At 34.1% G+C, this 26595-nt stretch overlaps 1 protein-coding gene across 4 annotated transcripts in view; it reads left to right on the top strand.

Annotated features, from left to right (window-relative positions):
• CDH18 (cadherin 18) overlaps positions 1-26595 on the top strand; it is a 721675-nt gene that overhangs the window by 481101 nt on the left and 213979 nt on the right. For all 4 annotated transcript variants that reach the window (XM_047767725.1, XM_047767734.1, XM_047767743.1 and 1 more), the window contains exon 4: positions 21289-21408. In XM_047767725.1, coding sequence (XP_047623681.1) covers positions 21289-21408 — 120 coding nt within the window. The remainder of the gene's footprint in view (positions 1-21288; positions 21409-26595) is intronic.

The following is a 26595-nucleotide window of genomic DNA, read 5'->3' on the forward strand; positions in this document are numbered from 1 at the left end:
TGCAAAATGAACTGTGAGAATATAGAGAAGGCAAGAGAAGGCAGCACTAGGGACTTTTGGCGTGTGTGCGTTTTTATCAGATTAGTGTCTTTTGTATGTTTACAATGCAGAGAAATGGTCATGGAGCCCTCTAAGTAATTGCTGTGTGTTATTTGCCAGCAAGGAAAGCAAAATGTGGTTGTATATTTTTTGTCAGTGAGGAGTAATCAGCAAAGTCTGTGGCATTCGGCATGTTTTCATAAAGATGCAAGATAATCTGAAGTAGGTTTTGATGCTTGCTTTAATATAAGGTTATTATTTATCTCTTTGATTTACATATGCCATGTTATTTCAGCTACTATCTAGGGAATCATATCCCCCTAATTAAGGGTTTTTCAAATATGCCACAACTAACATTTTGGACTGGATAGTTCTTTGTGGTGGGGGCCATCCTATGCATTCAATTATGTTTAGCAGCATCCATGGCTTTTCTACCCATTAGATTCCAATAGCATCCCTCCCACTGCTGCCATATTGTGATGTCTGAAGACTTTGCCAGAAGAGCTCTAGAGACCAGAATGGCTTTCAATTGATAATCACTGTCCTAATAAACATGTAAGATAAAAGAATGAAAAGATTTCAATGTAGAAACATGAATGGGAAAAATGATGTGTGTGAAATTAGAGTCACTTCCAAAGAAAATCCCTTAGTGTTAAAATACTTACACCTATATTTTATGACCAAAATTCTATCTGCCCAGGTAAGCAGTTTTCATGTTCAGATAATAGTTACCATATTTAATTACATAACATTTCATAATTTTATCTTGATGGAAAACCATTGAATAACGTCAGGTTATTTGTGCTCACAGAAAGAAGAGTAACAGTGTAGCTACATGAGAGTCATGTTGGCTCTTACACACACACATGCACACACACAAAAAACTGTTTTTTATAGCATTGATTTAGAATAGGACCATTTGAATTACAACTGGTATCTAATAAGCTATTAGCTCTCATATTGCTTTAAAAAAAAAAACTTATCTAAAGTGCGATTGCATTCAACAAATTGAACCTATGTGGACAGATTAACATAATATTATGGATGGTCATTGTAACCTGATAGGACTATGAAGAGACTTGTACACATTTTATCAATGCACATTTAATATTTTTTTAATTTTCTTTTCTCTGTGATATGTGGTTCATTACCATTCCAGCTTTAATGATTTTCTCCTGCTTCTACCAATTATTTTATAGAAGTGCTTTTGTTTTCTTCATTTACTAAATGTCTAAGTTTTTCAGAACTGAGTCCTAAAAATATGAAATGCAAGGGATAGAGCTTCCAGTGTGGCTCAGCGAGTTAAGAACCTGGCTGGTATCCATGAGGATGTGGGTTCAATCCATGGCCTTGCTCAGTTGGCTAAGAATCCAGCTGCAGCGTAGGTTACAGATGTAGCTCAGATCTGGTGTTACCATGGCTGTGCTGCAGGCAGGCCACTGCAGCTCCGATTTGACCCTGGCCCAGGAACTTCCATATGCCACAGGTGCAGCCCCAAAAAGGGGGAAAAAGAAAAAGAAAGAAAGAAAGAAAGAAAGAAAGAAAGAAAGAAAGAAAGAAAGAAAGGAAGGAAGGAAGGAAGGAAGGAAGGAAGGAAGGAAGGAAGGAAGGAAGGAAGGAAGGAAGGAAGGAAGGAAGGAAAGAAAGACTAATATTATTGACTGTCATCACACAAAAAAGGAAAATAACCATGAGATGAAATTATTCCTGTTTTTGGAGTTAGTATTCAGCTACATGTGCAGCTTTTTGGGAGTGAAGATAAAATGAATAATATCATATTTGTAAACAGCATTGCCATTTTCAGATGGAAAGGACATTTTAAATATCTTAAGACATTTAGCAATATGACATTGACATATTTATCATAGAAGAGCTAGTTTTTTTTTTTCTAATTGTGCATATTGGTAAATCTCTTTTTCAAAAAAAAGTGAGTGATTTTTGTCTCTTTGTGTGTAAGTATATCCAAATTTCTGCCCTTCTAGTCTTGCTTTTACCTGGAATCAGGAGATTTTCGTACAAATTTAAATTTGATTGTTTTTCAACCTCTTTAAATTTTCAAAAATTATTTTATATATATATAAATTATTTCAAAACAAATCATACCAGATCACAATCCAATTTGCTTGAAAATAAATTTCACATTTTGTTTTTCACAGAAACATAAAAGGAAATATAAAAGCCTTTACCTGTGCTTTTCTGTATGGTAATAAAATCTATCTATAATTAAACATTATTTAAAGCTATTTTTTAAATTATAACAGATTATAGGGATAATGTTTTTTAATTCATTGGAGAGAGAATAAAATATACTTTATGAAAATATAATGTAGGAACTCTAATTTCAATGGAGTACTAAAACTTAATTTGGCATATAAGGAGAAGATAAGAAGTTTTACTGCATGGCCCTTAAATTCTTCAAGGTTTCTTATCTTTGGAAATGTATTAAAATATCCCCAATCTTTTTCATGTTTTCTTTATTCCCTTCCAATCTCTAAACCCCAGACCTGTTTCCCTTTGCAGCTGTGTTCTTTGTTGCAAAGCAACAAGAAGAGACACCAGCTGTGCTTATTTCATTGTGCTGCTTGTTGGGGAACTGATTTAATTCTGCCCAAACATCTTGGGAGCTTCACCTGGATATCTTCCAGGATTCTAGCAACCATTTAAAAATTATTACCCTTGGGCATAACTTCAGAATGCAATAATTTGAGTAGAGTGAGTTTGACACTACAGTTCTACGTAGTAAATCAGAGTGCATATGAAGAATCACATAGGGCAACTGATGAATTATAAATTGAATAAAAATTTCTAAGTTTAATTTTGTTCTTCTTATTTTTGTAACTTTTCTTCTGTAGCAGTTAGTTTTTGTTTTGAGACAGCCCAAGCCACAATTTACTGGGCCACAATATCATCCCTTTACAATGAATCATCAGAAAGAGAAATTAAGAAAACAATTCCATTGACAATAGCATTAAAAAAATAACTTAGAAATAAATTTAACCAGGGTGGTGAAAGAGCTGTAATTAAAAGAAAACTGAGAGCTGTAAGACATTGAAGAAAGAACTTGAAGGAGATCAAATAAATGCAAAGATATTCCATGTTCATGGATTGGAAGAATCAATATTTCTAAAATGTCCATACTACCAGAGTTCCTGTCATGGCTCGGTGGTTAATGAATCCGACTATGAACCATGAGGTTGTGGGTTCGATTCCTGGCCTTTCTCAGTGGGTTAAGGATCCGGCGTTGCTGTGAGCTGTGGTGTAGGTTGCAGATGCGGCTTGGATCCCATGTGGCTGTGGCTGTGGCATAGGCCAGTGGCTACAGCTCCAATTCAACCCCTAGCCTGGGAACCTCCATGTGCCATGGGAGTGGCCCAAGAAATGGCAAAAAGACAAAAAAAATAAAATTAAATAAAAAAATTAAATGTCCATACTACCTAGTCTACAGATTTTGTATTACCCCATGAAAATTTCAAAGATGTTCTCCACAGAAATATAACAATCACAAAATGTGTATGAATCTTTTAAAGACTCCAGATAGCCAAAGTAGTCTAAATAATAAAACACTAAAGTTGGAGACATCATAGTTCCTGATTTCAAACTATACTGTAAAGCTGATATGATCAAAACAGTACAATATTAGCATAAAACCTGATACACAGATCAATGGAACAGAATAAAGAGCCCAGAAGTACCCATGCATACATGATTAATTGATTATTAACTAAAAAACTAAGGATATATAGTGGGGAAAGTATAGTCTTTCCAAAAAATGGTGTTGGGTAAACTGAACAGCTACATGCTGAATTAATCAGGACCCCTATCTTGCACCTTATACAAAAATCAGCTCAAAATGGATTAAAGACTTTAATGTAAGGCTTGCAACCATAAAACTCCTAGAAGAAAACACCAGAGGTAAACTTGACATTAATCATGGCAATGGATTTTACACTGACACCAAATCAAAAATAAACAAGTGAGACTACATGGAACTCTAAAAGTTTATGTGCAGCAAATGAAAACATCAACAAAGTAAAACAGCATATGAAATGGGAGAACTATTTCATATTTGCACTTATGGCAACATTTCAAGGGAGTGAGAGAAGAAGCTTCAGGGTTTTTGTAAAGAGAAGGCTCTTAAGTTCTATTAGTTTACTTCTGCTGTATTTTTTAATTAAAAATACATAACTTGGAAAAATGTTTGGTAAATATTGAATGATTACATGTCAGTCCTCCACCTACACTAATTTCTAGAGGAAAGAATTTGTAGAAATACAGCCTGTTAATTTTTGAACATCACTTTTCTGATATTTGGTAAAATGCTTTTACTGTTTTGTGGAGTGATTATTCATTTTATTTACCATTAATAATAACATTTTTTCAAGAAGGACCACAAAACCAATTTACTTTTTCACTTTTATTCAATGATTGATATGATCTACCAGATTTTATGCTACTTCAGATCTCTTAGTTTCTCCATGTACTTTTTATAAAAATAAACTAAGATTTCCCAAAGAAAACTGATCAATTCATAATATAGTACTGAGATGGGATTAAGATGGTGGAATAGAAGGACTTAAGCTCAACTTCTCTTCTAAAAACAACAAAATTTACAACAAAATGCTGAGCAATCTTCAACCAAATGGACCAGAAACTTTCTAAAAGATATCCTACTCCGGAAGACAAAGATGAGGCCACATCAAGAGGTAGGAGGGGTGATTATGTGATATAAGTAACCCCATACCTCCCAGGTAGGAAGCCCCACAGACTGGAAAGTAACTGGTTCACAGAGACTCACCTACAGGAGTGAGAGTTCTGAGCCCCACATCAAACCCCCATGCATAGGGATCTGGCACTGGGAGAAAGAGTCCCCAGAGCATCTAGCATTGAAGGCCAGTAGGGCTGGTGCACAGGAATTCCTCAGGTCTGGGGGAACTGGAGACCCCATTCTTGGAAGGTGCATGCAGACTTTCACCTGCACTGGGTCCCAGAGCAAAGCAGGGTCTCCGTGGGAAACTGGGTCAGGCCTGGCTACACTTCTTGGATGCCCTCCTGGGAAAGCAGGGGTGAACGTGGTTTGTTGTGGGGAAAGGCCTTTGAAAGCAAAGCTCTTGGGAATTTTCATAAGCATGTGTTTCTCTGGAGGTGTCCATTTTGGGAAAATCTGGCCCCACCCATCAGCACTGAGAAGCCCCAGGCCAAACAACAATCCAAGTGGGATCACAGCCCTGCCCATCAGTAAACAAGCTGCCTAAAAAACCCCATGCACACAGCCACCTCTAATCTCACACAGAGATAAAGCCCCACCCACCAGAGGGATAGGAATCAGCTCCACCTGCCAGTGGGCAGGCGTCAGTGCCTCCCATCAGGAAGCCTACAGCAAGCCCACATACCAGCTTAGGCCACAAGGGGGGCAGATACCACAAGTAAGAGAGGCTACAATTCTATTATCCGTAAAAAAGTCACCACACCAAAAACCTATAAAAATGAAAAGACAGAGAACTATAAGGGAGAAAGAAAAAACCCCAGAAAAACAGCTAGGTGATCTGGAGATTCTCAGCCTCCAGGAAAAAGACTTTAGACTGTTGATGCTGAAGATGATCCAAGACATTGGAAATAAACTGGAGGCAAAGATGGATAATTTACAGGAAACACTGAGCAAAGAGATACAAGATATAACACTTAAGAAGAAATGCAAAATACAATAACTGAAATAAAAAGTTCATTACAAGCAGCCAACAGCAGAATATAGGAGGCAGAAGAACGAATAAGACCTGTGGAGGACAGATCAGTGGAAATCATGGATGCAGAATAGAAAAGAGGAAAAAGATTGAAAACAAATGAAGAGAATCTCAGAGAACTCTGGGACAATGTTAAATGCACCACCACTCATATTATAGGGGTGCCAGAAGGAGACAAGAGAGAGAAATTGACAGAGAAATATTCCAAGAGATAATAGCCAAAAACTTCCCCAACATGGGAAAAGAATCACTCACTCAAATCCAGGAAGTGCAATGAGTACCATATAAAATAAACCCAAGGAGGAACACCCCAAGACACATATTAATCAAACTGACCAAAATTAAAGACAAAGAGAAAATATTGAACACAAAAAGGGAAAAGAAACAAATAACATACAAGGGAACCCCAATAAGGTTATTGGCAGATTTTTCAGTAGAAACTCTGCAGGCCAGAAGGGAGTGGCACTATATACTTAAAGAGATGAAAGAAAAAACCTTCATCCAAGATTACTTTTAAGGTTGTTAGCAGTTGCCTTATATATTGCCAGCAAGGCTCTCATTCAGATTTGACGGGGAAATCAAAAGCTTCACAGATAAGCAAAAGCTGAAAGAATTCAGCAACACTAAACCAGCCTTACAACAAATACTAAAAGAACTTCTCTAGGCAGGAAAGAAAAGGCCACAACCAGAAACAAAAATACCACAAATGACAAGGCTCACCAGTAAAGGTATATATGTACAGTAAAGATATGAAATGGTCCATGCAAAATTATGCCACCCAAATCAGAAATCGTGAGAAGAAGATGGTACAAATTCAGGATACTGGAGATGCACTTGCAATTAAGAGACCAACAACCTAAAACAATCTCTTATATGTATAGACACTTACATCAAAACTTCAGAGTAAGTGCAAACCAAAAATCTACAATTGATAGCACAAACAAACAAGAAAAATCAACTCAAATACAACACTAAAGATAGTCACCAAAGCACAAGAGGAGAGAACAAGAGAAGAAGAGAAGAAAAAAGAGCGACACAAATAAATCCAAAGCAAGTAATAAAATGGCAATAAGAACATACATATCAATAATTACCATAAATGTTAATGGACTAAACACCCCAGCCAAAAGACATAGACTGGCTGAATGGATACAAAAACAAGACTCATATGTATGCTGTCTTCAAGAGACCCACTTCACTTCTAGGGAACCATACAAATTGAAAGTGAGAGGATGGAAGAAAATATTCCATGCAAAAAGGAAACAAAAGAAAGCTGGAGTAGCAATACTCATATTAGACAAAATATACTTTAAAATGAATATTTTAAGGGACAATGAAGGTCACTACCTAATGATCAAAGGATCAATCCAAGAAGAAGATATAACAATTTTAAATATCTACACACCCAACATAGGTTCACCACAAGATATAAGGCAACTGCTAACAACCTTAAAAGGACAAATCGACAATAACACAGTAAGAGTGGGGGACTTTAACACCCCACTTACAGCAATGGACAGATCATCTAGACAGAAAATCAATAAGGAAACACAGGCCCTGAATGAAGCATTAGACCAGATGGACTTAATAGATATTTATAAGACAGTCCATCCAATATCAACAGAACACATTCTTCTCAAGTGCACATGGAACTTTCTTTAAGATTGATCACATCCTAGGCTACAAATCAAACCTCAGTAACTTTAAGAAAATTGAAATCATATCAAACATCTTTTCTGACCACAACGCTATATGACTGGAAATCAACAACAAGAAAAAATCCGCAAAAAATACAAACACATGAGGCTGAACAACATGCTACTAAACAACCAATGGATCACTGAAGAAATCAAAGAGGAAATTAAAAAATACCTAGAAGCAAATAACAACTAAGATGCAACACTCCAAAACCAATGGGATGCAGCAAGAGCCATTTTAAGTGAAAAGTTTATAGCAATACAAGCCCACCACAGGAAATAAGAAAAAGCAAAAAAAAAAAAAAACCAAGCTAACTTTATATCTAAAGCAACTAGAGAGAGAACAGACAAAACCTAAAGTTAGTAGAAGGAAAGAAATCATAAAGATCAGAGCATAAATTACTGAAATAGAAATGAAGAAAACCATAGAAATATCAATGAAACCAAAACTGGTTCTTTGAAAAGATCAACAAAATTGATAAACCCTTAGCCAGACTTATCAAGAAAAAAAGAGAGAGGACTCAAATCAATAAAATTACAAATGAAAAAGGAGAAGTAACAATGAACATCACAGAAATACAAAGGATCATAAAAGACTACTATATGCAACTATATGCCAATGGAATGGAAAACCCAGAAGAAATGGACAAATTCCTAGAAAAGTACAAGCTTCCAAGACTAAACCAAGATGAAATAGAAAAGATGAATGGGCCAATCACAAGTACTGAAATTGAAACTGTGATTAAAAAACTTGCAACAAACAAAAGTCCAGGACCAGATGGCTTCACAGGTGAATGCTATCAAACATTTAGAGAAGAGCTAACACCTATCCTTCTGAACCTATTCCAAAAAAATCACAGAGGAAGGGACACTCCCAAACTCATTCTATGAGGCCACCAAAACCAGACAAAGATACCACAAAAAAAAAGAAAACTACGGGCCAATTTCACTGATGAACATTGATGCAAAAATCCTCAACAAAATACTAGCAAACCAAATTCAACAATACATTAAAAGGATTGTACATTATAATCGAGTGGGATTTATCCCCGGGATGCAAGTATTCTTCAATATAAACAAATCAATCAGTGTGATACCCCACATTAACAAACTGAAGAATAAAAACCATGAGATCCTCTCAAAAGATGTAGAAAAAGCCTTTGACAAAATCCAACACACATTTCTGATAAAAACCCTTCAGAAAGTGGGCATAGCAGGAACCTACCTCAACGTCATAAAGGCCATATATGACAAACCCACAGCTAATATCATTCTCAATGGTGAAAAGCTGAAAGAATTCCCACTGAGATTAGGAACAAGACAAAGATGTCCAGTCTCACCACTCCTATTCAACATAGTTTTGGAAGTCCTAGCTACAGCAATCAGAGAATAAAAAGAAATAAAAGAAATCCAAATTGTAAAGGAAGAAGTAAAACTATCACTATTTGCAGATGACATGATACTATACCTGGGGAATCCTAAAGATACTGCCAGAAAACTGTTAGAGCTCATCAATAAATTTGGCAAAGTCACAGGATACAAAATTAATACACAGAAATCAATGGCATTTCTATATACTAACAATGAAAGATCAGAAAGAGAAATTACAGAAGCAATCCCGTTTACCATCACATCCAAAAGAATAAAATACCTAGGACTAAACTTACCTAAAGAGACAAAAGATATGTACTCTGAAAACTATAAGACTGATGAAAGAAATTAAAGATGACACAACAGATGGACATACCATGCTCTTGGATTGGAAGAGTCAATATTATCAAAATGACTATACTACCCAAGGCAATCTACAGATTCAATGAAATCCTTATCAAATTGCCAAGGACATTTTTCATAGAACTAGAACAAAGCATTTTAAAGTTTGGTTGGAAGCACAAAAGCCCCAGAATAGCCAAAGATATCTTGAAAAAGAAAAATGGAGCTGGAGGAATCAGGCTCCCTGACTTCAGAATATACTACAAAGCAACAATCATCAAAACAGAAATATAGATCAGTGGAACAGGATAGAAGGCCCAGAATTAAACCCAAGCACCTACATCTAACTAATGTATGACAAAGAGGCAAGAATATACAATGGAGAAAAGAAAGCCTGTTCAATAAATGGTGCTGGGAAAACTGGACAGCCACATGGAAAAGAATGAAATTAGAACACTCCCTAACACCATACACAAAAATAAACTCCAAATAGATTAAAGACCTAGATATAAGACCAGATACTATAAAACTCTCAGAGGAAACCATAGGCCAAACACTCTCTGACATAAACGACAGCATCATCTTCTCAGATCCACCTCTTAAAGATGGTAAAAAGAAAAATAAATGAATGGGACTTAATTAAACTTAATTAAACTTCTTTGCAGAACAGATGCTGACTCACAGACTTTGAAAAACTTACGGTTTTCAAAGGAAACAGTTTGTGGGGTGGCAGATGCGCTGGGGGTGTGGGATGCAAATCCTATAAAATTGGACTGTGATGATCTTTGTACAACTATAAATATAATAAATTAATTGAGTAATAGTTAAAAAAGACATAAAGTATTTCACCAGAATAGATTAATTAAATCACCATGAGATGGACCTAATTTACATAAAAAATGTGTTGATTTTTTTCTGGGTTCTTTATTCTGTTACATTGGTCCATATATCTGTTTTTATGCCAGTACCACACACTTTTAATTACTTTAGTTTTATATTTTGAAATCAGAAATTGTGATTCCTCTAGTTTTGTTCTTATTATTCAAGTTTGCTTCTACTATCATAGTCTTTTGTATTTTCTATTAACTTTGGGATTTTGATAGAGACTGCATTGAATCTGTAGATCAGAATGGACATATAGTGCATTTATGTGCTAGAAGTAGTTATTAACTTTAAAAAGTATTAAACTATACTAGAAAGAATTTATTAAAGTATCAAAGTATACTAGAAAGTATTAAAGTAAGTATTAAACTACTAGAAAGAAAGAATATATTGGATATAGAAAATAATGAGTAGAAAATATTCCACACATTAAAAAATTCTGAAGTCATTTGATCTTGAAACTTTAAACATTCTCATTTTGTTGACAGAAGCATAGAAATAAGGCATTTGCATCTTTTTGAATTATTTAAGTTGCGTTCATTGGATCTGGAGAGAATACATTTCTTGTAGTTAAAGCATGCTTCTTCTTTATTTTTTATAGATAACTTATAGAAACAAATGAAGACCAATCAAATGAAAAATAAGCAAAATCTATATAGAGTTTGCTATAGTTAACCACTATCACTTGTATTTTGTCAAGGGCTCGAAGGAAGGCAGGAGAATGAGAAAGCTTTATAGTGGACAAAAGGAAATGCTTCAAGGATACCATAGTTGAAGGCTGTGGGGAAACTGTAGGTGGGCTAACTAGAAGCAGATCATACTATGTGATTGGTTAAAGATGTGTATTTTGCTTTATCTAATTGGTCAAGTTGTAAATGGGGAAAAATTAGTGAAGCTGGATGTTATCAATAAAATTCTGGCCATTTGAGACTGTTACTATTTGGCTTCCTGAATTGTTGCTAGGGAGATGATTTGACTTCTTATAGCCTGGTTTATGGGTGGTGGCCTGTATCCTGTGCTGATTATTGTAGATAATGGGTTGGTTTTTAAAAGTGTCTGCTGCAGATTTTGATTCAGAGTTCTGTTTTTACATGTGGTCTGGTCATTGTCCATTGTATGTATATTCCGTCTCTCAAAACATAGAAAATACATAAAAGTCATTTCTTTTTTTAGAGGAAGAGCATAGTATAACGTTGTATGCTACATACAATGACCTCAAATATATAACTGACAAAAATCAAGGATGAAAAGCTAGTAAATTATATATGTTTCCTCTGAAATCATGAGGGACACAGTATCTGCTATCTAAAATCAATGTAGCAAGATATAGGGACTTAAACATTTAATCTTTAATATTAACATAATTAAAATTAATAGTGTAAGTAAAATTTTGTGGTTGGAGAGAAGTATTGGGAGTTCATGTAGATGCAGTGAATTCTTTACATTTAATCATGGAATATCTATTAATATTTTCTTTTTTTTGCTTTTATTTATTTTTTTTTTTGAGGCCACACGTGCAGCATATGGAAATTCCCAGGCTAGTGGTCCAATCAGAACTGCAGCTGCTGGCCTGTGCCACAGCCATAGCAATGCAAAATCCAAGCCATATCTGTGACCTACACCACAGCTCACAGCTATGTGGGATCCTTCATCCTGAGCAAGGCCAGGGATTGGATCCATATTCTCATGGAGACTAGTTGGGCTCGTTACCACTGAGCCACAATGGGAACTCCTCAATGAATATTTTCAATTGTGATAAAAAAATTTAAAAAATTGTAATGAAATAACATATGCTAGGACAAATGTTGCTGCTTTTGAATAGTGGATCTGGTAGGAATAGGCATGGAACAAAGGCATAAAGAGTATTTTAATTTTATGCCTATTAATTTGTTTTATTTTTGGTTACTGTAAAATATGTATACGCTGTGTTATTATAATATTTAAAAATCAATTTTTCAGATAACTGGTAAAAAATAAATTGAAGTTATTTTCCCAATTGATTGAGGTCAGTGGTTGAATGTCAGTTGTTACACATATTTGTGTAAATATATGTAAATATATATATATTTACACAAATATGTATATATATAATATATACATAAATATTTATGACCTTTTATTAAACTCTTCTGAAATATCATTGACAACTTTTATGAGCAAGGAAGAACAAAATACTTTTGTCTTTGGTATTCTATTTGGTAGTAGTTTCATTGTTTATTGGTTTTGGACTTATTTCTGCTTTTGTTATTACTGAATGAAAATTCAGATGAAATAATAGTGTATTATTGAGAAAAAATGCTGAACTTCCTAATAACACTTATTCTTAGTACAGTATTTTCCAAAGTGTACATATTAAAGCAACTTGTAGAAACAAATTCTAATTTTTGATAATAAAAATTGATATAAAATCAGCCATTATACAGTGGACTTAATTATGACCTATGCTAAACTAGAGAATACTTTAAAAAGTATTGAAGTATTTAATGCTATTCATCTATATCTAAAAATAATAGAACTCAAACAAAATATTTTAAAGTTTGTTTGGAAGCACAAAAGACCCAGAATAGCCAAAGATATCTTGAAAAAGAAAAATGGAGCTGGAGGAATCAGGCTCCCTGACCTAAGACTATACTACAAAGCAGCAATCATCAAAACTGCACAGTACTGGCACAAAGACAGAAATATACATCAGTGGAACAGGATAGAAAGCCCAGAATTCAAGCCATGCACCTACAGCCAACTAATCTATGACAAAGGAGGCAAGAATATACAATGGAGAAAGGACAGCTTGTGCAATAAGTGGTCCTGGGAAAACTGGATAGCCACATGGAAAAGAATGAAATTAGAACACTCTCTAGCATCATACACAAAAAGAAACTCCAAATGGATTAAAGACCTAGATATAAGACCCAACACTGTAAAACTCTTAGAGGAAACCGTAGGCCAAACACTCTCTGACATAAACAACAGCAACATCCTCTCAGATCCACCTCTTGGAGTATTGACAATAAAAACAAAAATAAACAAATGGGACCTAAACAAAGTTAAAAGTTTCTGCACAGCAAAGGAAACCCTAAACAAAATGAAAAGACAACCCACAGAATGGGAGAAAATCTTTGCAAGTGAATTGACGGACAAGGGATTAATCTCCAAAATTTATAAACACCTTCTGCAGCTCCATACCAAAAAAACAAAAACCCCACCAAAAAATGGGTGGAAGATCTAAACAGACAGTTCTCCAAAGAAGACATACAGAGGGCCAAAAAACACATGAGAGTATGTTCAACATCACTCATTATTAGAAAGATGAAAATCAAAACCACTCTGAGGTACCCACTTACCCCAGCCAGAATGACCATCATTAAAAAGTCTACAAACAATAAGTGCTCGAGAGGATGTGGAGAAAAAGTAACATTAGTACACTGTTGGTGGGATTGTAAATTGGTGGAACCACTGTAGAAAGCAGTATGGAGATTCCTCAGAAACCTAAAAATAGAACTACCATTTGATCCAACAATCCCACTCCTGGGCATCTCTCCAGCGAAAACCATGACTCGCAAAGACATGTGCTCCAATGTTTATTGCAGCATTCTTTACAATAGCCGAAACATGGAAACAACCTAAATGTCCATTGGCAGAGGAGTGAATCAAGAGGAGGTGCTACATATACACAATGGAATATTACTCAGCCATTAAAAAGAATGAAATACCAGCATTTTTTTTGTGACATGGATGGACCTAGAAACTATCATGCTAAGCGAAGTCAGCCATTCAATGAAACACCAACATCATATGCTTCCACTGATATGTAGAATCTGAAAAAAGGACAGACTGAACTTCTTTGCAGAACAGGTGCTGACTCACAGACATTGAAATGCTTATGGTCTCTGGAGGAGACAGGTTGGGGGGTGGGGGTATGTGCTTGGGCTGTGGGATGGAAATCCTGTGAAATCAGATTGTTATGATCATTATAAATAAATAATTAAATTAAATTAAATTAAATTAAAATAATAGATGGATAGAATATATGTATAATGAATTTTCCATATTAAAAGCATTCTCCCCAAAAGTCTCATTTCTTTAAATTTTACATAAAATTCACAGATCTCCAAATTATGTTTTGTCAGACTCCAATATGTTAAATGATTTCAAGTTATTCAATGTAACACCCAGATTCTCATTGGCAAGTAGTAACTATATTTGAAGCAAGTGCAAAAACTAATCTTTATATTTGGTAAAATTCAGTCATTATTCAAAAAGTATGAAGGATAGTTGGGGAGAAACCCATTAATACCTTCGGTATGCATCAGCATTCAATCAGGAAAATAAAATCTACCATCATTTAATTCAGTAGAAGGGACTGAGTCTGTGGTACAAGTTACAGAAATGGTAGGAGAAATGAAAAGCCAAAATAGTGGGCTGTGAGGCAACCACTCAAGGACTTTAGAATACCTAAGGCTTGGAGGATAGTGTTACCTTTCCCCGGTAGCTGGGCATTCATGAAAGGACATGGGAAACACTAATCAATGTCAATGACAATTTCCTGCAAACAGAGAAGAACAGGATAGAGACTAATGTGAGAGCAATGTACAAATGCATTTAGAAAATATGTAAGACTGGTGGGGTATGAGTCAAGTACCTTTTTACTGCACCCATTTACTCCATATAGAAATCAAGAGAATTATGAGCATTCTATAAGGCTACAGAAGAACACAATATCATTGTAGGTAACTGGAGTTTGCTTCTCCCTAAGTATTTTATACATACCTTCGTCTGACAAAATATATTTATCGATTTGGCCTTGGGCTATGGTGTGTGTGTGGGGGGGGGTGGTGAAATATAATGCAGCCTCTCTTTAAGTAGATGCATCTGGGCTGTCATTACACACCACCATGGAACCACAGAGATGAGCAAGAAAAAGGCAAATGATATTGTAACTATTAAACTCAACAGATATAGCAATGGTGTATACAGGAAAGAATGTTACATATCAAAACAGATAGGGCCAGGCTTGAATTCTGCCTTCTCAATTTGACAACTATATAATGTTTATGAACCTCAATGCTCCCATCTGTAAAAGGACATTGAATGTAATTTTATCAATAGATATCATATTATTAAATTAATTGACATATAGCTAAGGGATCCCCATATCACTGGCACTCTAAATATATATTATTGCCTTAATAATTATTTTTTTCATGTAAGGGACATGATAAAAAGTTTACTTGAGTAATATCAAGTCTCACATTAGGTCTTCCATAAAAAGGATCTACTTGGAAGCACATGGGAAGTAGCAATAGCTGTGATTTAAAGTATAAAATTAGACTAGTGAATTTTGCTTTGTTACTCAGATGTTTCATAAGTGTTCTTTCAGAGGATTATTTTTTAATCCAATAATTTTTGGGTGACTACTCAAAGCTTTATAAAATCACGCAATGACTGGAATATGGTGTTACTGCTCTGTTGGTGGAATCACAGTCCTTCTGTGTAGAATGAAAGTTGTGTCTTGATGACTCTTGCTTTTCCACAGTCCCTGGAAAAATCATCTGAGAATTAAGCCCTAAGAGATTCCTTCAGAGAGGTACTCTCAGCCTTCATAAATCTCCAGCTTATTTTTACTCAAAGTTCTTGCTCAACGGTAATTCACTTGAGATTTTAACAGAGCTGTGAACCCTGACAAGTCATGCATGATGATTTGCAATCTCAGAGAATGTTTGCTTGGTATTAAAATGCCTTATTAAATATTTCAAATTGGTCTTTAGAGACTTCCAAGAAAGTCCACTCTGTTTCTCATTGATATGTAACATTATGGAATGTGTGCTGTTTATAAAGCAGTAGTACAAAAAGAAGCCAAGCGAAAAGAATGACACAGGGCAGTCCCCAAAGGAAACAAGACTTAAGTTTTATTGCATAAAGGATATCTTGAGAGCTCTTTTATGTACTCGAATCTTTTTCAGATTCGTTTCAAACATCAGCTGAGAGGCTCTAATCCCTAGCATGGGATTAGCTAACTGTGCGCCATAGGACATATTTAACACTAAATAGTCGATGAAACTTTAAAATACAATGTTTCTGTGGTTATTGTTTTTAATGGAGAGACTTGTAAAAACTAAAAAAAAAATGTTTAAATAGCACTTTTTAAAGATTTCTTTGATTGGAAGCCAGTTATATAGAGAAGGGACTATTGGTTTAAATTCTATTTAAATTCAAATTTTCCTTGGAAAAATAGATACTTTAATATTCTGGTGGAATCATGGACTTTCAGGCATCTCTTTATATATTTTTCCTTGAAATCTAGCTCTGTAGAGGATTATAATTTTCACTTTTTTATATGCAATTAGGGCCCATAGCTTGAAGAAAATAATTGAGTTTTTCCATATGGGATACTTTTCTCAACCGTACATATACCTATGCTTATATTTTTTTTTTATTTGCACTTTTACAGGAATAAAAAATTATTCATTAAAATGACCAGTATAACTAATTAACTTCAAAGTGCCAATAGATAGCTTGCTAGGAATGCCTAATATTAAAAAAAAATCAAATATCTTTCATTTCTACCTAACTTAGTGTTACCTACTTGTGAGGTTAACTTTTGATTTTATGTCATTTATGAAGTATCTGGCATCAAATACCTTAGGATATGATCTAACCTTTTATTCTTGGCTTGTAACTTCGAACTCTTGTCCAGAGTCAGTTTAAGAACAACTGTAAATTCTGAGAATAAATGTCACTTCTTCCCACTGTAACTGTAACATAATATATTAGTTTGTGAGGGCTACTGTACCAAAGGACCAAAGACTGGGCAGCTTAAACAATAAAAATATGTTGTATCGCTGTTCCCTAAAGCAGATGTCTGAGGTTAAGTTATCAATGAATCCATGTTCATCTTAAAGCACTTGGGAAGGATCTGTTCCAAGACTCCTCCAGCTTCTAGTGATCTGCTGAAAATCTTTGACTTATCTTGGCTTGTGGAAGAAAATCCAAATCCTTTTTTCTGTGCCTTCATCTTCACATAATGTGAGTATGTCTATTTGTCTCCCTCCAAATTTCCTGTTTTTTATAAGGACACCAGTCATAATAGGGTGAAGGCCCAAACTATTGCAGCATAACTTCATCTTAATTAATTGCATCTATAATGGCCCTATTTCCAAATAAGTTCCCTTGTTGAAGTCTGGAGTTTAGAAATTCAACATATGAACTTTAAGGGGAAACAATTCAGCTCACAACATACACACTAAGGAGTTCTATGCTTTTATTATTTATACATCTTAATGAAAAAAAAAAAGCCTTTTTTCCCCTAATGTAAAGGAAAACCCCAAAACACCAATGGTTTTTAAAATGTTCCTGTCAAATCTTCAAATAAATAAGAAAGTAAGAAAAGCATATATATTCCTTTTGGTCTAAAACTTTCTTACCAATTCTCCTTGATAAAGAATCTGTGGACATTTTGTTAAGAGATTTATTCTCCATTCCTGCTGTTTAACTCTAATCTTGCTTTATTGGGGACAAGTTGACCTTTGGTTGAGCTGTGGTGTGTGTATGCCTGTGTTCTCTTCAACTAGCAATATGTGTACTCAAAGTGGCAGACTGATACCTTCAGATGCCACCACAGTACAGTGACAGAGGTAATTTGCTGTTCTTTGCTATACACACAAATAGAATTGCTCAGTACCCATGAGGGCCATTGTACAGAGGTGTGTGTAGTTGATAACAATGGTACCTGTTAACCAGGGTAGAGAGTTAGTATGTTTTTTCCCTCCCCTGGAATTCTCTTTTGCTCTGCTCACTCCCCTTTGCTACTTTAAACCATGACTTAGTGAACACCACCATTCTACCTTTATTTCTCCTTTTCTCCTTGTTCTTTATTTCACTTGCCACTCCATTACTGTGTGTTAGCTTTCATTAAACAAGCCTGGACTTTTAAAGAGAGCTCAAGCCAAGCAAAACACTTTTTTCCTTCATGTAGTGGTCCAGCCCATCACTAGAAATGAGATGTGATTTTCCCAGTTTACCCCTTGGAATGGCTGCTATGGACCATTTTTATAAGACATTAAAAATATTTAGACCTGAATAACTATTGTAAGGCCAGAGCAAGTTTTAAAACCTAAGGATTTTAGCAGTGCAGTTTCTTAAAAGATGGCCATTATTTTACTGCTTTCTAGCTCTCCTGGTTTTTGTTTGTTTATTTTTTTGTTTGTTTTTAGGAGTTGAATTGATCTTATAGGAAAAACAATCAGTGTTTTTTCCTTTAAGATTCAAGATGTAACTGATATAATTTTATAACATTTTAGCCATAGTATGGGCTTTCTATACTTTTAGAGACTGGCCTGGGTACCTACCACAGATTTTAATTTTTCAATGATGTACCAAATGAAAATGCCTTCTAAACCACCTTTTTTGATTTATATTTCCTGAACAAGTTGGAGAGATGAATATGGGTTGGAGCAAGTGTTGAGACATCACCAAAAAATGTTCTTGTAATAATAATAATTTTACTTAGTAGTAGAAGAACTAGTCTACATGTAACATGTAATCAAGCCAGGAACTAGTGCTATAATGAGAAGAATCATGGTACCACACAAGCCCAAATAAGTCTTCTAAAACAATGACATAATCAGGTTATTGAAATGATTTCCCAAACTTATTTAGATTTCCCAAGTTTACCTGTGTGTGCACAGGAATGTGTTTCGTTCTAGGTAATGTATTGCATGTGTATGTTCATGTATCTACCTCCACAATCAAAATACCACACAGTTCCAGCATCACCAGGATCCCTCATGTTGCCCTTTTATGACCAAACCCATCCCTTTCCACTTATTCTTCCCCAAACTCTGGCAAATACTAATCTGCCATTTGTTTCTAAAATTTCATTATTTCAAGGAGGTTAAATAAATAGAATCATACAGTATATAAGCTTTCAGGATTTTTTTTTCTTCCTTCTCTGTGTACAATTCCTTGAAGAGTCATCCAAGTTGATGTGTATCTATCAATAGTCTGTTCATTGTTATTGCTGTGTAGTATTCCATAGTAATAACTTACCATGCCTTGTTTAACCATCTTCCCACTGAAGGACATCTGGGCTTCTTCCAGTTTGGGGCTGATAAGAATAATGTTGCTGTGAATATTTTTAAAGAGGTTCTTATTTGAACATATGTTTTCATTACTTCAGCATAAATACCCCAAGAGTACAATTTGCTGGGTTTCATGGTATATGGAGATTTTGTTTTTTTTTTTAAGAATCTGCCAAACTTATATTTCCACCAGCAGTGTATTAGTGGCTTAATTTTTGCCAGCAAAGGGTGTCACCATTGTGTTTTGATATTCACGATTAGAAATTAATTTTTAGGTATGACATAGCCCTTTATCTCTGAGTATGCATAATTACTAATTATATTTTTGCTTACCGTTTCAATGTAAAAATACTACTTGGAGGCCAAAATTGTGGTACTTTATTAAAAGTCTAAATACAGTTGTCTCTTAGTATCTGCAAGGAAATTGTTCTGGGCTCCCCATGGATACCAGAACCTACAGAGGCTTAAGTCCCTTAGTTGGCACTCCATAACTCCATATCTGTGGATTTCATATCCAGAAATTCAACCACTGAGCATCATGAACAGAGTACATGATCAGTGGTTGGTTGAATTCCTGGGTGCAACCATATAAGGACCAACTATGCATTTATTCTCTGCTAATAAGGATTGTCAAGTGAATTTGGCATACTAACTCTATTAAGTTTTCTAGGATCCTTTGATGGTACAGAAAAGGTTTTACTCTAAGTTGTGTCTAAATTTCAACACTGAAGTTAAAGCTTTGAATTTAAGGAGATATCAGATCCTTAATAGTTGTGTCAGATCTAAATCATTGAATTAATTACTAAAATTAAAAAATTGTCAAGACCTCCATAATTCAGTACCAAAATGAAAGTAGAATTTCATATAGGGTTTGCTTGATTGTGGAAATATTTTAATTTGAAAACCCAAATTAGTAGGTAGAAGTTTTCTAATTAATGCAGAATTATCCATTGGGTATCATTAAATGATTCATCAAGTATATTTCATGAATACATGGGAACTCTTAACCACTAATTCTACAATGAAGGTGTATAGTCCTTAATAGATGGTTGTCAAGTTACATTTAAATCAGTTTCCATTTAGGAGTAACTGAAATATTACATAGATGTATCTAATTATGCAAATGGTGTTCAAAATGTATAAACATAAAGACACCAGAATAATAGACCCACTAATTTTAGTACTTCAAAATATAGCATTTGAAGGTTTTTTGAATTACTTTAAAATAATTTTAAACTTTCAGAATCACTGTGATAGGCATATTCTTATACCCACTGTAGGAAATAATTATATTAGTACTGTGTAGAATAGCCTAAAGAAATGAACTATGAACTTTGGAGGCAAGTTAGGGAACTCATTAATAGGAATATGAAGAAATTTGTAAGAAACTATGCAAGAAAATAAAAATTTCCATGGATGATGGGAAATGACTTTGCTGTTTTGATGTCATTGATAATTGAATGTCAACTCATCTACCTTCCCACCTAATTACAAACAATCACAACTCCAGTTTTCTGAGTAGTCACATGGCATGCAATAAAGAGTTGGCCCTTGAACAACATGGATTTGAATTCTATAGGTCCACTTATATACTGATTTTTTTTCAGTAGTAATTGTTCCAGTGTTATAAACAGTTATGCTTGGTTAAATCCAAGGATGCGGATATGTAGGAACTGGTGGTACATGGCATATAGGGAGGGCTGAGTATAAGTTATACACAGATTTTCTATTACCTGGGGGATTGGTGCCCCTAACCCCAGCATTGTTCAAGAGTCAACCATATGCCCTCAAAATAGTTTTGATTTTACCCCCTCCCCCACCAGTTAATACCAGTTTGATTCTTGAGCATTGACCCAACCCAACTCTGATTGTGTAGGAATTAAAAGAGACCCTTCACAATGGTATTAGCACATAAAGAACCATATTAAAGTATTTGAAAACAAATATTCCATTTTAGGCTCTCATTTAGGACAGTAGAAAACTGAAAAAAAAAAAAAGCAAGGAAGATGCTTGACAGACAAATATAAGGAATGTAAGGTATTATTGCTCTCAATGGATTTTTGACATAATCTTTTTCTGTGTACAAATGAATCCTCCGCTTAAGGCCATCACACACTAAAATTTGTTTTCCTGAATGCACAGGTACCTCTGTTCTACAGGTGACAGCCACTGATGCAGATGACCCTACCTATGGAAACAGTGCTCGGGTGGTTTACAGTATTCTCCAGGGACAGCCCTACTTCTCTGTAGACCCTAAAACAGGTTAGTGCTTTTATGGCTAATTTGTGTACAGATGCATGCTGCAATCAAATAAACCAATGTTTTTATTTCTGTGTACTCTCCTACCTTAGGCATTGTTATTTTAGCACATTAAAAAATGACCTCACTTTTTCTAAAACAATGTGATTGAATAAATTAAAGATAAACGAACTGTTCTCCTAGATATTTGATTATCCATCATACCAGTAAAAAGCTTCTTATCTTTGCATATTTCTGTGGCATTTAAAGAAATGCTGTCTATTTAAAACAGAGATTACATAATGCTTCAGCCCTCAAGTTTTACATTACATGAAAGAAGTTAACTGAGCATAAAACCAAGGATATATAAGTGTTTGTTAAGGAAAATTATGAATTCTATTCTATTTCATCTCTTCTCTGTGATCAAAATCATCATATCATAGTATGTGATGCCAAAATAATAATGAAGTGTACGCAATAATTCATTATAAGATTATGTATGCTATAGCAGCATAATCTGAAAACCACAAAAATCTCATGACTTCTCGACAATTTGTTAATAAAAACTTTGCTAAGGCTAAACATAAACCCATTTTTAATGTATCCAAATAGTAAATAATGTCTTAAGTTTTATAAATCATTTCTAGGATACTCATAATCAGGAGACACAGATGAAGCAGTGATAGGTCCAGGATGCTCTTGCAGTTTCCTATATCCTTTCTGGTCATGTTAGAAGTATTCTGAATCAGATCTTTAAGTAAAGGGCACGATCTTTACAAGATCTTCAAGTAAATGGCACAGCCACATAACTAACACAGGAGAGTCATATTTGGTCATAAATATCCCCTTATATAGTTATGCAGCATATAACACATTTTTTTCAGAGAACCCGCATCAATAAGTCTGCAGACTATACACTCACAAACACATTGTATGCATGTATGTACATGCACATGTACATGAATTAGTCAATTAACTGTCCTTTTAGAGAGCCCAACATTTATTTATGAATAAATACTATGGTTACTTAATAGAACATTCCTAGGATAGAGACTTCTTATTTGGATTTTAAAACTTTCCACATATTTCTTGAATTTATGAAAAACTTATTAAAAATATGAATTCTTTGTGTTTCTGTATGTCTGAGTATCCACCTGAATGTTCGCACCTCTTGGTGTGAGTACATGCAGGTGTGCGTGTGTGTATGTGTGCATGCACACATGCTTATTTACTCTGGATAAAGAAAGCTGGTCACTGAGGGCAAGATTTGACTAGTATTAAACTCTGCTGTAGTTTGTATTTTAGTGAAGCAAGTACATCAACAACACAATATTCAAATAAAGTTTCATTTGGTTGTATATATTTATTATAAGTTACTTAAGTACTTCAGGTAACAAAAAATTATCTGAAACATATATAGGCTGCTATTCAAATACTACTCTATGAAATTATCTTTGCTCCTACAATTTTTTTGGTCTTTCCCTTAAGAAAAATGATTTTGTGAATGAAATGTATGCCTTGATGTTTATATGTTTTTTTAATTTCAATATTATATTGTCTGAATCATCATGGGATGCTGTGGATGTATGTCCTACTACAAAGATTATTAAATATGCAAATCTCTTAGACTGTTGTCTGTAGAAAGTGCTAAGAGGGATTATAAAAAAACATGCTGAGTATTCTCTTTGAGGCTGATTTTTTTTTTGTAATGTAAGCTTAAAAGACCTATTATTATGTAATTTAACATCCTGAGAACTAACGAGTTTTAGTGGAAATTGTGTTTTAAATAACTAGAATAAAATACATACAAATATATTTAAAATTAAGGAATCAGTTACTAGAAATGGAATGTTATATAAGAAATATTGGGATAGAAGTTACTTATAAATGTACCTTTTAACAGTAATACTTTCATTCTATCCTCTCATTTGGCATGACTATATCACAACATTTCCAATTAGTGCTTTTAACGAAGAGTAGTTAAAATAAAGCAAAACTTTTGTGTCCAAATAGAATCATTAGTGTTTATCTTTAAGATCAGGACTTTGGGGTTGTCTTGTTTCCATTATGTTAAGAAGTACATTTTGGTACTTATCCTGATTTTCCAATGACAAACTGCCAATGAGGACTTGTTTCCTATTATATTAACTATGTATGGATTGCTATATCCAGAGAAAAGAATTGTGTGTCTTGAGTTACTAGACTATGCACAATTTGCTTAGTAAGGTATGTACTGTTTTATACTTAAATCCTATTAATCAATATGATGAAACAAATATTGTGAATAATTTATCACTTCATATAAGTTTGTTGAGGTAACTACTTCATGCCATTTGCTTAATACCCTTTAAAGAGTGATAGTTTAACCTTACCACTTGAAATATGCAGAAGACTATGAAACAGTAAAGGAGATGACAGCAAAATATAAAAGATATATAATATTTCTGGCCAGATATATAAAAATCTTGTTAATGTAGGCTTAATGAGGATAATTCTACTTAAATATATTGTTTTTAATTCAGCAAGAAAACACTTTTAGTTATTAAGTGGTGGACCAGTTTCATGTTCATGAAAACTACTCACCCTAAGAAATGCATTTTGAGGAAGGCAGCTAAGTGGGTAAGTCACATAGAATGGTCAGAGAACCAGAGTCAAAAGAAATCTGGGCTAATGGTTGTTTATTAACACAGCTCAAATCTCAACTACTCCAGTTAATATATTGTCAATTGCTTTTAAAATAAATCTGTATGTTCAAGATTTCTTTGCTTTAGAAACTATGGAATTTATGCCAGGTGGTGATAGAAAAAGCTTAAAGATTGAGTTGCTACAAAAGGGTTACTTCCCTTGACTTAGGTGGAAGATAAAACCTGAAATCTACCATGTCTCTTTCCAGGGTCTTGGAAATAGAATGGTGAATTCACAAAGGCTGGATGTACATTTTTAAATTCAGACTGCAAATATCTTAGTGGTCCTGGTGTTTATAGCCACTTGATTTTCTCTGCTAGCTCTTTCGCAGTCAAAAACTTATGAATTACTTGTTATTTTAGCTGGTACATATATGGTAAGTTATGCCTGTGCCTATTTCACATGGAAACATGTTGAATCTTTCTGATGTTCAATTAAGGAACCTGAAAACCTAGATTAAAACCTAATATCAGGGAAACAGAGGGATATACTGTTTTACAAAAATCTTATTTAAGCTTTATTTACAATTGTTTAAAGTGCTAGCTATGGTGAGCACCAGCTCTTTTGACCGTAATTAACATGAAACATGTAAATCACCAATAGTCAATAATGATGTTTATGTATCTGTGTAAATGGTACTCAGTGATTTTCAACCACACACCTAAAAAAGACTATTGAGACATTTATGTGGTTTAATAAAGATTCACTTGTATCTTAAATTGTGAATCATTTAAATGGAAAACATAGCAGCTAAAAAACTTTCTGTTGATAAATTCTACATTTAATTTTCAGTTTTGTACAAGTAATAAGACTAGAAAGGCTACCTTTTAATTATATACAAAGAGCACACCAGTTACTCTTTTTATCAACACTGCAAGTGTATGTTAGCCCTTGAGTGATTTTTGCAATATGGTGTTAAAAAAGGGTGATCATCAGATTTTAAATATTTTGTCAGTCAGATCTTTCTACATTAATGACATATGTTCCACAGGACACAGGATAAGTTGACATCAAATAAAATGCATTACACCTAGTGATGCCTATTGGTTCTAAAGACACAAATAATATTATAACTTCTTTTTAAAAGCCATTATTGTACATATAATAAATAAAGATCTAGCTGGTCTGAAAAAAAATTTACTCATGTTATAGTTTAGTTAATATAGTAAAGTAATCCATATTTATTATTTTTCCAAGATCCCAAGGTTGATTCCAAAATGACTTGGGGATATTTCATGGTCAGATCCTAGAATGCACTTAGTAAACTGACCAAGCTACTTAAATTTCAGGCACCTGTTTCCTTGTATGTGTGTGTGTGTGTGTAAAATATTTATATATATATATTTATATACATATAATTATATATAATATTTATATACATATTTATAATTATATATAAATCATATATTTATAATGATAATCTCCATTCCAGTGAGGAAAGTTATATAATGCCTTTATTTCGTCCAGTTATTGGGAAAATAAAGGCATTCCTAAAGTTCCCCCATTTTGCCACTTTTCCTTTATGATTGAGAATTTCCAAAATTACTACATAGTGCACTATATGAGTTTGAGATAGTCTTGAGATAGTCCTATCTAAAGTAGAAAAAAGGATTTTGTATGAAAGAAATTTTAGTCCTAATCACTATCAAAATTTTCAAAAGTGAGAGTTCCAGTTCCACTATTAAATTTTATGTAGTTAAATTTCTTTTCAAAATTTAAAATGAAGTTTTTTTATAAATATTAATAAGAGAAATATAATTTTAGAAAACATGGAATGGTGACTTAAAGAGAAATAAAGTTAAGCAAAATAACTAGCCTTTTATCTATAGAAGTTAATGCCCCAACTCAGAATAATGTTTCTAGATGAGGCAAAGTGGCATTCATGATGTTAAATAATTAATGCATAGATTTCATTCTCAAAAATAACCTTTTCTTAACGTTTTGTAGCAGAAATCAATAAACTAGAAAAACACACTTAGTGGAAGTCTTCAATGAGTTTCCTAAGATGTAATTGAAAACAAGGATTGTGACATTCTTCAGTTTTTATGATGTAATTAAATACATCAACAATTTTGGTTCTATTTAACCTCTTCGATTTTTTTATGATTTTTATTTTTTTCCATTATAGCTGGTTTACAATGTTCTCTCAATTTTCTACTGTACAGTATGGTGACCCAGTTACACATACATGTACACATTCTATTTTCTCACATTATCATGCTCCATCATAAGTGACTAGACATAGTTTCCAGTGCTACACAGCAGGATCTCATTGCTAAGCCATTCCAAAGGCAATAGTCTGCATCTATTAACCCCAAGCACCCCATCCATCCTACTCCTCCACCTCCCCCTTGGCAACCATAAGTCTGTTCTCCAAGTCCATGATTTTCTTTTCTGTGAAAAAGTTCATTTGTGCCATATATTAGACTCTAGGCATAAGTGATATCATATGGTATTTGTCTTTGTCTTTCTGACTTACTTCATTCAGTATGAGGGTCTCTAGTTCCATCCATGTTGCTGCAAATG

This window comes from Phacochoerus africanus, chromosome 1 (genome assembly GCF_016906955.1).
Source record: "Phacochoerus africanus isolate WHEZ1 chromosome 1, ROS_Pafr_v1, whole genome shotgun sequence".
Classification (NCBI taxonomy): domain Eukaryota; kingdom Metazoa; phylum Chordata; class Mammalia; order Artiodactyla; family Suidae; genus Phacochoerus; species Phacochoerus africanus.